This window comes from Oryzias melastigma, linkage group LG5 (assembly GCF_002922805.2).
Source record: "Oryzias melastigma strain HK-1 linkage group LG5, ASM292280v2, whole genome shotgun sequence".
NCBI lineage: Eukaryota > Metazoa > Chordata > Actinopteri > Beloniformes > Adrianichthyidae > Oryzias > Oryzias melastigma.
The window spans coordinates 31,402,911-31,418,352 of record NC_050516.1 but is presented as its reverse complement, the minus strand read 5'-3'; the positions used below and the strand labels follow the sequence as shown (position 1 = coordinate 31,418,352).

The window sequence follows — 15,442 nt, the reverse complement described above, 5'->3', positions numbered from 1 at the left end:
TGCAAACGTGCAAAAATTATGAAATTAAAAATGTGGTTTTGTGTGTGCGTAACAATCGATTTGTGCGTATTTTTTAAAAATGTCTGCATAAATGGGGTTTTGTTTGTGTGTAACAAGTGATTTGTGCGTAATTTTTAAAGATTTCTGCATAAATGTGGTTTGTGTGTGTGCGTAACAAGCAATTTGTGTGTAGTTTTTAAAGATTTGTGCGTAAACTTGGTTTTGTTTATGTAAAACAAGTGATTTGTGCGTAATTTTTAAAGATTACCCACAAATGCATAAATGTAGTTTTGCGTGTGCCTGTCAAGTGATTTGTGTGTTGTTTTAAATATTTGTGTGTAAATGTGGTTTTGTGTGTCATAACAAGCAATTTGTGTGTACTTCTTTTTCATTTGTGCGCAAATGTGGTTTTGTTTGAGCATAACAACCAATTTGTCCGTATTTTTTAAAGATTTGGGCAAAAATGTGGTTTTGTTTAAGTGAAACAAGTGATTGGTGCGTAATCTTTAAAGATTTGTGCGTAAATGTGGTTTTGTGTGTGCCTAACAAGCGATTTGTGCGTTGTTTTTTTAAGATTTGGGCATAAATGTGGTTTTGTTTAAGTGAAACAAGTGATTGGTGCGTAATCTTTAAAGATTTGTGCGTAAATGTGGTTTTGCGTGTGCCTAACAAGCGATTTGTGCGTTGTTTTTTTAAGATTTCTGTGTAAATCTGGTCTTGCTTGTATGTAAACTGCAATTTGTGCGTAATTTTTATAGATTTAGCCGTAAATGTGGTTCTGTGTGTGCAAGCGATTTGTGCATATTTTTTTTCATTTGTGCATAAATGTGTTCTTTTTGTGCTTACCAACCAATTTGTCTGCATTTTTTAAAGATGTGTATGTAAATGTGGTTCTGTGTGTCCCTAACAAGCGATTTGTGCCTAATTTTTAAAGATTTGTGCGTACATGTGGTTTTGCTAGTATGTGAACAGTGATTTGTGCATTGTTTTTTAAAGATTTGTGTGTAAATATGGTTCTGTGTGTCCATAACAAGCGATTTGTGCCTAATTTTTGAAGATTTGTGCATAATTTAGTTTCAAGCTGTTGTAACTTTAATTTGTGCGTTTGTAAATTGCATTTTGTATTTTATTAATTTCATAATTTTGTAACTTATGCACAAAATATATTGTACGAGTTACAAATCAAGAGTTACGCACACACAAATGGGGGTGAGTCTATTTTATCTTCATATAAAATACGCGTTCATTTAAACATTTAGGACCTTTATGGATCTTGAGATTAAACTCCACAGTTTTTTCTACGATGTGTCTTTGCTGCTGTGGGATTCAGACTCTGTTCTTTTCACTTGTAAATGATAGTTTTTACTGAGGAAGAAGCCCTCTTATGATATCATCTGTAAATGAAGTGTTCAGTTTGACATTTTGATCATGGAAATCACAGCCTTTGCTGTGAGATTGAAGCTCAGAAAACGTCCTTTCATTGTGTTCGTCAAGCCTTCAACTTCAGAGGTGACACCGCTAAAGACAGAGGAAGCTGCAGCTCTGAGCGGTTTGGATTTAAAGGCTAACGCGCTGCAGCCAGGAAGCATACGAGTGTGCACTGACCTTATGCACGGAGCCTATGTGCCTCATCATTTTAGCACCACCTTCACACTCTCTAAAGGACACTTCCTGTGAGGAGCCACAGGCTGACTTATCTGTCTCCCTGCTTTCTCCTCGCTCCAGAGAGCTGGATTGGAGCAAAATTCCTGCTTTCAGCTTAAAAGAACAGAGAAAGTTGTCAGGCAAGGTGAAATGAGGCGAATCTGTGGGATATCATACATGAAAGCCCCGTCTGTATGTCTGGGAAATTCTCCAAAGTTAAATTATCTTAGAGAAAAGCTTATCCGAGCAAAACGGCTCTCTCTGATGAGGAAGTTTGAGACTGAACACTTTGGTGGAGTGAGGACTGAAGACTGAATGTTACATAACTGTAAACAATAAGCAGTTTTTATGACTGTAAATGTAACTGATTAACAGGAAGTAACACTAAAGCAGAAAAAAGGTTGCAGCCTTTCAAAATAAAATAATTTATGTTCAAATGAGACAAAAAAAAACAAATGATGCTAACCTGCAGATCTCAAAGGTAAAGAAAATATAGATTATTGTTAAAACTACTAGAATGACCATGGTAGTCATTTTATTTGCTCACATATTGTTTGAATTTGGATTATATGTAAAAGATCTATTAAACACCAGATGGTTTAATCCGGCCCAGTCATAAAGAGAAAAACATTTAAAGATGTTGAAAATAAAAAACAGGTTTCTAGTTCATTCCTGTGAGTTATGGTTAATGCACAATTTCACCACTAGGGGGAGCAGAGGAAACAGAAGACACAATAACAAGAGATGAAGAAATAAACAATAAAGATTGTAATAATAAGTGATTAGGCTACTAGGTTTGTTGAGGCATTTTTCCAACTGAGAAAAAAGAAAACAAAGTTACAGATAAGAAGTTGGTTATTTTTCTGTTTTGTTTTTGGTCCGGTTATTTTTTCTACAATTACATTTTTTCTACTTGAGTTTTTGTCGTGTTTGTTGTTTTGAGTTTACAATGAAGCTACAGGTTTCAGAAAGAATAAATAAATAACAGCGCAGGAGAAAATTGAGGAAATGGAGCAAATAATGAAATATGAAACCCCTTTTAAAGAAGCATGAAGTCATATTAACTGTTTTGGTCATTCCTGGTAGTAATACTCTGAACTTTTTTTAAATTTTATTTATTATAAAACAGTGTTAGGATAAAATATTAGGAAAAGTCAGATTTTTTATTGGTCCATAGGGTTCTTTTTAACCCTTGTTCTCTCTTACGTATGGGGTCAGATCTGTCTCATAATTCACAAAAGTATATGACCCGACCCTTACATTGATGTACGATCCCATGACAAAGGTGGATAAAGGTGGACAGGATTTTATGTCTGCCACGGACATAACAGTCTTGTGGGGTCCAGATGACCCCACTTTTAATGTAAATAAGGGTCAACCAAGTTATAATGTTGCAAATCTTTTGAGTAGTTAAAATCACTGTTCCAGTGTTGAGCTATAAGCAAAAAAATAATATGTTTTGTTTTCTTTGTTTCCATTTTGACTTAGAATTGGAGACAATAAATGTCAATGAAGTCTGTAACGGATGAATCATTTCAAATTTTCCCTCTAGAGAAATAAAAACTTATGTCAGAACTTGTCAGAACTTCATGGACTGACTTAATACCGTCCACATTTTAAGAGTCTTCTGGTGCAGACCTCATTAAAACACCAAAACCAGCTGTGAGTAGATCCTATTAGCAAGTATTGTCCTAATCTCTAAGGTTTGATCCAGCTTATTCCTCTGTTGTCCTGTTGTGTAAGAACATATTTGTAATCTACTTTATAATCACTGTTGCAGAACTCTTGTTTAACAGAAATACATGTATTTATACCTCCTCATACTATAAGTATAGATGCTGTCTCGTTTGGTTAAAAGGGTTAAAAAAAAGACTGATTTGTCTCTAAACTAAAAAGCCAATAGATAAGCAGTTTCTATTGGTTTCAGTAAAAGGGATGAGGGTTGTTTTGCTGCAATCCTTGCGTGGAACTTTCCAAGAAGGTGACTGTAACCCCGGGGGAATGTGTTTGCTGCTGCAACAGGCTTTTAGAGCTTCCCCTGCTGGAGAGAGGATTCTCCTCTGTTTACTGGCTGAGGAACGTCATTTATCTTTTTCCATTCAGGCCTCCAAACAACAGATAAAACAATGTCTGCGGGAGTGTCTGCAGAACCTCCTCCGCCTTCAAAAGAGGGCTTGTTTTGGGCACAGAGAATATTTATTGGCAGATTGTGGAAGTTGTGCTTTAACAGGATGAAAGGCGTCGTCTAATTTAGCCACTAAAAATGAGATGAATGAGTCCTTGTGTGTCACAATACCTCCATTGATGGAGCTCATATGGTGAAAAGTGCAAATCCAGTTAGTGCAGGATTGGACAAGAACATTTCAGAGTGATGCACAGAAAACCCATCAGTATGAGACGAGAAGATGTCCAGACGGACATCAGTGACATTATGGTATTTCAAGTCTTCTGGTTGTTTCGTGTCAGCTCTTTGTCTTATTTTTACCATCAGAGATCAGAGCTGAACATCATTTAGGAACATAAAATGAACTAGAAAAGTTGCTTTACCTGCGAAAATGCCAGTGTGAATGCCTTTTGGTGAAAGTAGTTACTGGAGAGGCTGAAGCTTTTTCTGAAAATGGTGAAAATAACTATAAAAGAGGACTGAGGTTGACCTAAATTTCTGAAACAATTACAGTAAGATTGCTAGAAATTCCCTAATACATGCTAATTATGCAAAAATATTTAGTGTGTTGCTTAAATATTAGCTAAACTCTAAATTAGCCCCAAAAATCTCAGTAGACGCCAAATTAGCCACAAAAAAGCTAGCTTGTTGCTTAAACACTAGCTAAACTCCAAAATAGCCCAAAATTCCTCAGTAAACTAAATTGTTAACCTGTTGCTAAAATAAAACCTAAACTCAAAATTAGACTTTGAAAACCTTAGTAGATAACAAATTAGCCAAAAACTTTAGCATGTTGCTAAAATATTAGCTAAACTCCAAATTAGCACAAAAAACCTCAGTAGATGCCAAATTAGCCAACAAGCTAACATATGGCTTAAATACTAGCTAAACTCCAAAACAGCTTAAAATTCCTCTGTAAACTAAGTTGTTAGCCTGTTGCTAAAATATAAATTAAACACTAAATTAGCCCATAAAAACTTCACTGGATGCTAAATTAACCGAAAAACTTAGCATGTTGCTAATATATTAGCTAAACTCTAAATTATCATAAAAAACCTCAGTAGATGCCAGATTAGCCAAAAAAGTTAACACATTGCTTGAATACTAGCTAAACTCCAAAATAGCCTAAAATTCCCCAGTAAACTAAATTGTCAACCTGTTGCTAAAACAGAAGCTAAACTTTAAATTAGCTTATAAAAACCTCAGTAGATAACAAATCAACCAAAAATGTTAGTTTGTTGCTAAAATGTTAGCTAAACTACAAATTAGCATAAAAAAACTCAGTAGATGCCAAATTAGTCAAAAAGCTAACACATGGCTTAAATACTAGCTAAACTCCAAAATAGCTTAAAATTCCTCAGTAAACTAAATTAGTCTAAAACGTTAGCATGTTGCTAAAATAAAAGCTAAGCTCTAAATTAGCCTAAAAAAATCCCCAGTAGATAACAAGTCAGCCAAAAACGTTAGCATGTTTCTAAAATATTAGGTAAACTCAATTTTTTTAAGTTACTATAAAAGTAGAAAACATTACCCATGAATATATTTAAAGGTTTGTTGCTAATCTACTTAAAATTTTGAAATATGAAGACTCCCTCATTTATTTCCTATCTGGCATATTTTGCTCAATATTTCAAAAACTTTAAAGTTTATGAATATCAAAAATACCAGCAGTGATGTCCTGAACGAGCTGAACGTTTTGATACCAAGATTGCTGAAATCACTGAAATGTAATTGAGTTTTATGTCCCCAAAAACATACAGAAAGGAGCAGAGAATCACCACAGAGTGAATATTCACTAATCATTCACACTAATACATCGAGCTGCTCCACCACTGATGGTGGCTAACATTATTTTAATGCTAAGCTCAACGTTGTGGTGATGCAGTCCAGTTAACCTTGTGTGCTGAAAACTAGGCTAACATGCTGCAGTCTCTGACGGCCCGTGAGGATCAGATCCACTTACGCCCCCCTTTTCCAGGACAGGATAGTTTGCACTTCAAGAGGACATTAAAAATGCAGTCTTCCTCCTCTCTGGACCTGGAGGGAAAGCAACGCTAATTACTAAAAGTAGGAGTGAGTGTAAACGAGTTTCCTGCATGCGTGGAGATCAGTTGTGCAGCAATGGTTATCAGATTTACTCTCAGAGAACAGGATGTAGGACCGGCTGACCTCGTGACCCCAGTGCTTATCACCAGGAGGTAATGAGGTAACACAGCACTGACCATAACCTTCTTCTGCAGTTTGTGTCTTAATGCAGCATGGAAACATGCTGGATATCCAGACACTTTCACTCTATTTTTTTCAATCTGTACGTCCGTTTTTAGCATCTCGTTCAGCTGTAGCTCCTATTGGGTTAAAGTGGGGTACACCCTGAACGGATCACCTGTCTGCTCTGAGAAACCAATGGATTGAATGTATTGGTCACAACAAACATTGGAGAATTACCGTTTTTTCCGGACTATACGTCGCGTTTTCTTTCATAGCTTATACCAGGGGTGCGACTTATACTCAGGAGCGACTTATATATGATTTCTTTAGACATCAATAGGCTCATATATTTGTTTTTGGATTAATGCATGATCACAATCAGTTACAAACAGACAGAAGAGCAGCTAAAAACCTGTCATTCAGATGCAGCTCCTGCCGGTTAGAAGGTAACAAGAAAAAGAGAAAAAGAAAAAAAACTTCTGTCCAGTTTCTGAACACATTTTTGGATAAAAATTGAGCATTAAATTTGATCCACGTCAAAGACGCACCAAACTCCAATTAGAAGCATGAATCGTGTTCTGTGTCAAATTCAACATAACGTCGGACTTGTTGAATTTCTCCATAAATGTTCTCATAAAAGTGGGACTTATACTCCGGAGCGACTTCTATATGTGTTTTTCTTCTTCATTATGCATATTTTTGGCTCCTGCAACTTATACTCCGGTGCGACTTATAGTCAGTTGTTAGCTAAAAGAGTCTTTGGTGAACTGGAAGGAGAAAGAATCAGGATTTTGGAGGAAGTTCTGTCCATGAAGATCTTCACTTCCTCATCCAGCTGACATCCGGATCAGAACCATACGGCTGGACATTACCCATATTAATGGACGTTTTTATGTAGCAGCGGTGAAGATTTATGCTAGTGAGACACAGATATATCATAATCAGGGGCGGAACTCCAAAAGCCACGCCCCCTCAGAGGAGATTTTGGAAACAGAGGCTTCAGATCAACATGAAAATTAGCTTTTTAAGACATTTAGGTTGTGGGATTTTGGTTAAAAACTTCATAATTACAATTAAAACATTACTGGGAATGTTTTTTTAATTAACTAATTTGTCATAGGGGGACTTTCAAGAGTAAAAATGGTTCCTCTGCCGTCCCTCCTTCTCCTTCCTTCATTCCCTCTTCGGCCGCTCACGTCGGCTCTCAGTCCCGATGGGGGGAAAGTTGAGTGAGGATGAGAGGTTCGCTGAGGGTGGAGCTGCTCATCCCTCAACTGTTAGGAAGTGTCTGACTCAGATCCAGTCTGTCCATTGTTCTCAGCTTGATCCATTAACTGTACTCCAGACTGGACAGAGTCTGGAGGGAGATAAGCTCTGATCTGATGAGTGCATTTTCCACTCGACAGCGCAGTTTAGAACCGAGGCTCCAGTGCTGCCCACTTTCACTATAGGCGCACAAATATTTCTATTTCTCTCCAACTTCTTCTCTGTCTAAACATTTGATAAGTTAAGGAACCTCAATATCCCTACAGAAGAGGATAACACTTGACTGATACGTGTGATGTCCCTCCATCCCACTGAGACTCCGTCTTTCACTCTTTTGAGTGATTTTTCCAGATCCACCTCTCATGGGTCAAATTTGAGATTTTAAATGTCTGTTCGGTGGCAGACTATTTTTGGAGAAGCGCTAAAAAAAGGTGTTTTTATAACCTCAGGCGTGACGCTGGCACGCTTTGAGTTCCCTCCACCTTTCTCACCTTTGTGGCAGCAGTGTTCCTTAGGGTTGTGTGGGTGTACAAGCTTGTCAATATTAATTAAAGCTTATAAAGGCTGACTAGTGGCAGGCAGTAATCCCACGCGCCAGTCACCTGGGACACAGGCTCCGTGGTGACCTTGTGTTGGATTTCACACTGACTGCGGGACAGGAACAATAGTTGTGGTCCAGCCACAACTGTCTTGGTAATCCTCCACAGCGTGGCCAGACTCCCTCGTACTCAGCAGATTATATCATTAGCAAGTCTCTAAATTCTCCGCGGGCCTTCTTTGGTGCTTCAAGCGCAGCCTTAGAGGCCCTCTGTTCTGTAAAACATGTGGATCACTTGTTGATTGTCTTAAGTGGTTTTACCTTCATGAAGTAAATAGTCTCACAAACTTCCCTTTCTTCTGTTTCTTCCTCAGATCTTGGCAATCGTCTCCATCCTCTTCATCATCCTGTCCACCATCGCCTTGTCTCTGAACACCCTCCCAGAGCTGCAGGACACGGATGAGTTTGGCCAAGCCTCCGACAACCCGCAGCTGGCCCACGTGGAAGCCGTGTGCATCGCCTGGTTCACCATGGAGTACCTGCTGCGCTTTCTCTCCTCCCCAAACAAGTGGAAGTTTTTCAAGGGTCCCCTCAACGTCATCGACCTGTTGGCCATCTTGCCGTACTACGTCACCATCTTTCTCACGGAGTCCAACAAGAGCGTGCTGCAGTTCCAGAACGTCCGGCGGGTGGTGCAGATTTTCAGAATCATGCGGATTCTGCGGATTCTCAAGCTGGCGCGTCACTCCACGGGTCTTCAGTCTCTGGGTTTCACCCTGAGGAGGAGTTACAACGAGCTGGGCTTGCTGATCCTCTTCCTGGCCATGGGCATCATGATTTTCTCTAGTCTGGTGTTTTTTGCTGAGAAGGACGAAGAAGACACCAAATTTAAAAGCATCCCAGCCTCCTTCTGGTGGGCCACCATCACTATGACTACAGTAGGTTACGGAGATATTTACCCCAAGACTCTTTTGGGGAAAATCGTCGGGGGCTTGTGTTGCATTGCAGGAGTGTTGGTAATTGCCTTGCCCATCCCCATCATTGTAAATAACTTCTCTGAGTTCTACAAAGAGCAAAAGAGGCAAGAAAAAGCCATCAAACGAAGAGAAGCTCTGGAGAGGGCAAAGAGGAACGGTAGCATTGTTTCTATGAACCTCAAAGACGCTTTTGGTCGCAGTGTGGAGCTCATGGATGTCATGGTGGACAAAAGTGATGACAAGATTGAGAAGCTGCATGATAATCACGTGTCTCCACAAAGAGGGACTCCTAGACTCAAGTCATCCATGAGCCCCTCCAAGACCCTTGATCTGGACTACCAAGAGCCGGCCAAACCCTCCAGTAGCCCTCAGCACCTCAGCGCCCAGAAACTGGAGGAGATGTACAGCAAGATGTCAAAGACTCAGTCACAAGCCAACACGGAGAGGAGGGAAAAAAGGCCGTATTCCAAAATAGTCCAACAGAGGGCGGAGTTTGAGATGGAGAACATCTCCGGTGGGGCTCCACCCGGCACAGGGGATGCAGTGACGGACATGAAGAGCATGTCCAGCATCGACAGTTTCACCAGCTGCGGCCCTGAATTCCCTGAAGGCTCGCGCTTCTCCCACGGCCCCGGAAGCAGCACACAGGGACGGGTCCGGAGCAACCCCAGCCTGGAGCCCACCATCGAAAATGAGCACGAAGGATCCCACGGCAACACAACTCCCCAGGCAGGAGAAAGGACCAAGCGCAACCCCAGAGACCTGTGTGGAGGCAACACACCCAGGTTTGAGTCGCTGAAGGTCCGAGTCACAGTAGGGGAGGACTTTGGGGCTGGAGTGCTCTCAGACAGCTCGTCGGCTCAGAGCCCAGAGACCTCCATCTACACCACTGCCAGCAGCGGGACACCCAGCAAGAGCCCCGAGAACATACCGCCCCGGATCTTCACCTTCCACGATTCCTCCATCAACAAGTTCATCGATGCTGACACAGACGAGGACGAGCATCTGCACGACGCCGCCAGCTCTAGCGCAACCCAAAGACTCCTGGAGAAAGCCGGCCCCAACTACGGCCATCACTCCAGCTTCCAGCAGAGTCTCAACCACATGGAGGTCCTTCAGAGGAAACTAGGCAACAACACGCAGGTGCAGGAGAACCACGTGGCTCAGGAGATGCAGCCACTTCAGGGAGAGAAGAGTCACTCCAGCTCCTAAAAAAAAAGATAACTACTACCAAATGATGAGGAGGGAACAGAGGAGAGCACACCAGCTTCATCACAAATGAGAACATTTGCAGAACCATGAACTGCCTCTCTCACGAACACGATGATAAGAAACGTGCGTTCTTCTCTGCTGCCTTTACAGTCTTGGTTAAATCAATCAAGCAGCAGACTCTTGAAGTCGGATAAAAGGGATGCAGTGGGAGGATTTTTACCGTTTCTACATTTTTAGAACAGATCATAATCCAGTTATTACACTCTAGGTAGTGGTTTACAATGAATCCTTTTTATAAGCAAGAACCAACTTTTTGTGACATCTCTGGAAGCCACTTTAAAGCCACTGCAGCAAAAGCTGTCAAATCAGTAGCAAACCACAAAGAGCTCTGAAAAAAGCCACATTCAGGAGAGAGATTTCAAACACTTTTATTGCAGTATGAAAGGAGAACATCAATCTTTCGCTCCCTACAGTGTTTAATTATATACAATGTATATTACAAAGGTGAGGGGTTGAGAGTATGTTTGCTTCCTTTCACTTCCTCTTGCCTTAGTTTATGTTTTATGTTTGTGTGGAGAGGAGAAAGCCTGAGGCAGGCGGATGGACAGCACATGCTTACGGAGCTCTGGACATGACAGTCAACAAAAAATATATCAGTTCTTCTCTCAAATTAATCATTTGTGGCAACAAATTAGCATTTAGTCTACGTAAACTAGTATTTTAGTATTGTGAATTCCTACCTAATTGGGGACTACGAAATACTAACTTGGGTGTGCAAAAGGCTAGTAAGTGCCAAAAAGGGGTTACTTGTGCCCCAAAAATGCTCATTTGTGTACAGAAAAAGCAAAATTTTGCCCAGAAAATACAAATGTGCGCCCACAAAATGCTAAAACATGTGCACAAAATGCTAATTTGTGTAGAGAAAAAAATAATTTTCATTCAGAAATTACAAATTTGTGTCCAGAAAATACTAAAACCTGTGCACAAAACACAAGTGGCCAGTAAATGCTAACAAGTGTTCACAAAATGCTAATTTGGGCCCAGAAAATTCTAGCATGTGTGCACAAAATTCTAACTTGTGCCCAGAACATGCTAACATTTGTGCACAGAAAATGCTAACATGTGTGCACAGAATTCTAATTTGTGACCAGATAATGCTAACATGTGTGCATTAAATACTATCCGTGTGTGCTCAAAATGCTAATCTGTGCTCAAAAAATGCTAATTTGTGTGCACAAAAACGAATTCCTTCCCAGAAAATGCTAGCATTTATATAGGAAATGCTCATTTGTGCCCAGATAATGCTAACATGTGTTCATTAAATACTATCTTGTGTGCTCAAAATGCTAATCTGTGCTCAAAAAATGGTAATTTGTGTGCACAAAAGCTATTTTCTTCCCAGAAAATGCTAGCATTTATGCAGGAAATGCTCATTTGTGCCCAGAAGATGTTGCATTGTGCACAGAAAATGCTAACATGTGTGCACAAAATATTCAGTTGTGCCCAGAAAAATGCTAACATTTCTGCCCAGAAAATGCTAATGCGTACACAAAATGCTAATTTATGCCCGGAAAATTCTAATATTTATGCCCAGAAAATGCTAATGTGTGCACAAAATGCAAATTTCTGCCCAGAAAATGCTAACATTTCTGCCCAGAAAATGTTAAAGTGTGCACAAAATGCTAATTTTTGCCCAGAAAATACTAACATGTGTGCACAAATTGCAGATTTGTTCCCATGAAATGCTAATTTGTGTGCTCACAATGCTCATTTGTGCTCAGTAAATGCTAACATTTGTGCACAAAATCCTAATTTGTGACCAGTAAATGCTAACATGTGTGCATAGAAAATTCTAACATGTGTGCACAAAATATTCAATTGTGCCCAGAAAATGCTAACTCGAGTGCACAAAATGCTAATTTCTGCCCAGAAAATGCTAACGTGCGCACAAAATGCTAATTTGTGTGCACAAAACCAAATTTTTGCCCAGAAAATACTAACGTGTGTGCACAAAATGCAGATTTGTGCCTCGAAAATGCTAATACATGTGCTTAAAATTCTCATTTGTGCTCAGTAAATGCTAACATTTGTGCACAAAATCCTAATTTGTGACCAGTAAATGCTAACATGTGTGCCTGTAATGCTAATTTGTGGCTACAAATTATTAACTTTGAGGGAACATTTTGTCTTATTTATTATTTTTCCTTTTTTATGTCATGTCCTGGGCTGCGTACATGCTCATGTGTGTCTGTGCAATAATGATTGCTCACTTAGAGTATATTTAAAGTAATGTAGCATTAGTGGTCTCTTATGCTAAGGGTGACTCCTGGCTGAATCAAGTGTTTCGGTTTGTTTTGGTTGTCATGCGTTGGCATTTTTACTGCACAGAGAGTTCGCAGGCGCTGCAGACAGACTTTGTGCGTCTGCGTTTATCATTTCTTTCTTTTCGGCCCACTTCTACTGACAGAGAGCACCCCCCCCACAATCATCTGCGGAGTGTAAACACAGATGAAAAATGTGGTTCTTTTTATTGATGTTCTTTTTTTTAAGTGTTTGTGTTCCTATATTTGCTGTGATCAGATTCCAATTTTAAACAAAATGATTTTTTTAAAGTTTTTTAATCAGTCACCATCTTCTGTTCTGTTCATTTGTCATAAATTGATGATTCATGCTGGAAAGTTTTTCTCTCCTAAATCCTTCTGTTCATGTAAGAGTGTGAATATTGTACAGGTACGACTATAAAATAGCATCTTCAAAAAAATAAACATTATATAATAATTTATATTTTTAAAGTATTTTCTAAAACAATGAACTGTTAGACAAAGGTGTTGTGCTAACCTCATAGTTTTGAACTGTAACTACCGAGTAGCTTAGGGGAAGTTGCATCATTAGACAGTGTTTTGTGAAAGATATTCTGTTTTCTCGGCTCCCTGAAAATGTCTGTCCTTCTGTCTTTAGTGCAGTGTGAAGAACCAAAGAGTTGTTCTTTCTGATAACAAAACACACTGTGTCATGTTTGTTCTCACGATGGTCATTCTTGGTAATTGTCTCACTCAACACAAACAGACAGTACCGCCTCTTTCAGTTCTACGGTACCAGAAAAAGTTTCGTCCTAAGCCATAATGCAGAGGAATAAACCATTTGATAGGAACAATTTTATTTTGATCTTATTAGTGTTCCTGAAGCCCCCGGGACATTTGCTCATCAGCAGTCCAGCTTAAATCCAGACTTTTTGCTGCATGATTGATGACTGAGTCTTTTCATTTTGAGCTGCTCTGCTGTAGATCAGCTGTCTGGTTTCAGTTATTTAGCTGTTGGAACGATGTCCTCATGAAGAATTTAACAGCTCAAAGCCAAAATGTTAACCCTTTAAAGCCCACGACATCAAAGATTTGAGTTTATTTTTTGGAACTCAAGATGTCCCCTTTAATGAAATCCACCAAAAGTACTTTTTCATGAGATAAAGACTATCAATAATGCTCCAAGGGGTGATTTAATAAGGTTCTGCTCAAAACAATGGTAGGTTAAGAAGTAAAAATATCAAATATCAAACATCTGATTTACACATTTTTAATATGGTATAACTGTAATTTAAAGGGCCTATATCATGCAATTCCCAGCCTTTTGAGTAAACTATGTTCATATAATATAATATATAATATATTACCTTTGACCCACTTAAGAATGAATTATTTATGAAATGTAAGTTATTTTGTGGAGTTATTCTCCTACTCCTTGTGGGTGACACCCATTCATGACATCATGCAGGAGCATGCCTGCATTTCTCCCACAAAGAAAATTAAAATAAAACTAAAACTAGAAAAGTTGTAATATCTGCAATAATGCTGGTGTGACTGGTTTTTGCTGAAGATACTGAAACTTTTTGCCGGAAATGGAGACGCTATTTACTTTAATTCCTGAAAGAATTTGCTGAAAATGCAAAAGCTATTTGCAAGATGTAAAATTTGCTAAAAAAAAAACCTGGAAATTTCTTTTAAGAACTAGGAAAAAGCGCGGAAGTTGACCTGAATTTCAGAAAATTTGTAGTAAAATTGCTTAATAATTCCTAATATATGCCAAAAGTATTTAGTGCGTTGCTTAAATCTGAGCTAAACTCAAAATTAGCCCAAAAAACCTCAGCAGATGCCAAATTTGCCAAAAAAGCTAGCTTGTTGCTAAAATACTAGCTAAACTCCAAAATCGCCTAAAATTCCTCAGTAAACTAAATTAGTCAAAAATGTTAGCCTGTTGCTAAAACAGAGGCTAAAATCTAAATTAGGCAATAAAAAACGTAGTACTTAACAAATTAGCCAAAAACATTAACATGTTGCTAAAATATTAGCTAAACTCCAAATTAGCATAAAAACCTCAGTTGATACCAAGTTAGCCAAAAAAGCTAACACATTACTTAATTACTAACTAAACTCTAAAATAGCCTAAAATTCTTCAGAATAAACTAAATTAATAAAAAAACATTAGCCTGTTGCTAAAATAGAAGCTAAACTCTAAATTAGCCCAAAAACCCAAGTAGATAACAAATTAGCCGAAAAATAGTTAGCAAAATTCTCAATAACTAGCTAAACTCTAAAATGGCCTAAAATTCTTCAGTAAACTAAATTTACTAAAAAATGTTAGCCTGTTGAAAAACTCTAAATTAGCCAGAAAAACAACAACAGCAGATAATAAATTAACCAAAACGTTAGCAAGTTGCTAAAATATTAGCTAAACTCATTTTTTTATTACTATAAAAGATTAAACATTGCCCATGAATATATTTAAAGGCTTTTTGCTAATCAACAAAAAATTTAAATTTGAAGACTTTCTCATTTATTTTTTAATTACCACTCTGTTTTTTTTTAAATAATTAATTCAATACTTAAAAGCTAAAAAATTTGATTTTGCATGATATTGGCCTTTTAAAGCATTATCAAGAAATGTTGCATTCTTTCATTTCATCAAGTTCTTTTATAATAAAAGAATAACAATAGATTAATTATTTCACATCAAAGTTTTGAAAATCAGCTCAACTTTTTCCCGCCAAAAGTGCTTTAGAGATCTCCCGGAAGCAGCCATTTTGAAATGAGCAGGAAAAACCCTTCTACTGCCCCTAGTGGAATGAAGGTGAAATGCAGGACAGAAAACATGGACCAAATGACCTAAAATGGGTTTTTAAGGAAAGTTTGGATCATCCTAATGAGATAGGGGTCTCAGAAATGTTTTAATCTAACATTTTATGAAAGGTTTATCATTAAAATTCTGTTTATGTAACAATGTTAAGATTAGCTCTTGGTTTTTGTCAAGAGTTTTATGCATAAAAACCTTTTTCTCCGAGTATGAAGCACCACAGGGAAGTAGCATGTGGAGCTTTAAATTCAGCAGAACTGTCTGCTTGTTTTTATATTCTTGACTTAAAATGAACATTATTCTCTAATT

The 15,442-nt window shown here is 38.4% G+C and overlaps 1 protein-coding gene across 1 annotated transcript in view; it reads left to right on the top strand.

The window, feature by feature from the left end:
- Positions 1 to 14,417, top strand: part of LOC112144816 (potassium voltage-gated channel subfamily B member 1) — a 54,832-nt gene extending 40,415 nt beyond the window's left edge. Inside the window, exon 3 of the mRNA XM_024269620.2 lies at positions 8,195 to 14,417. Coding sequence (XP_024125388.1) covers positions 8,195 to 10,009 — 1,815 coding nt within the window. The 3' untranslated portion in view covers positions 10,010 to 14,417. The remainder of the gene's footprint in view (positions 1 to 8,194) is intronic.
- The last annotated feature ends 1,025 nt before the right edge of the window (positions 14,418 to 15,442 follow it).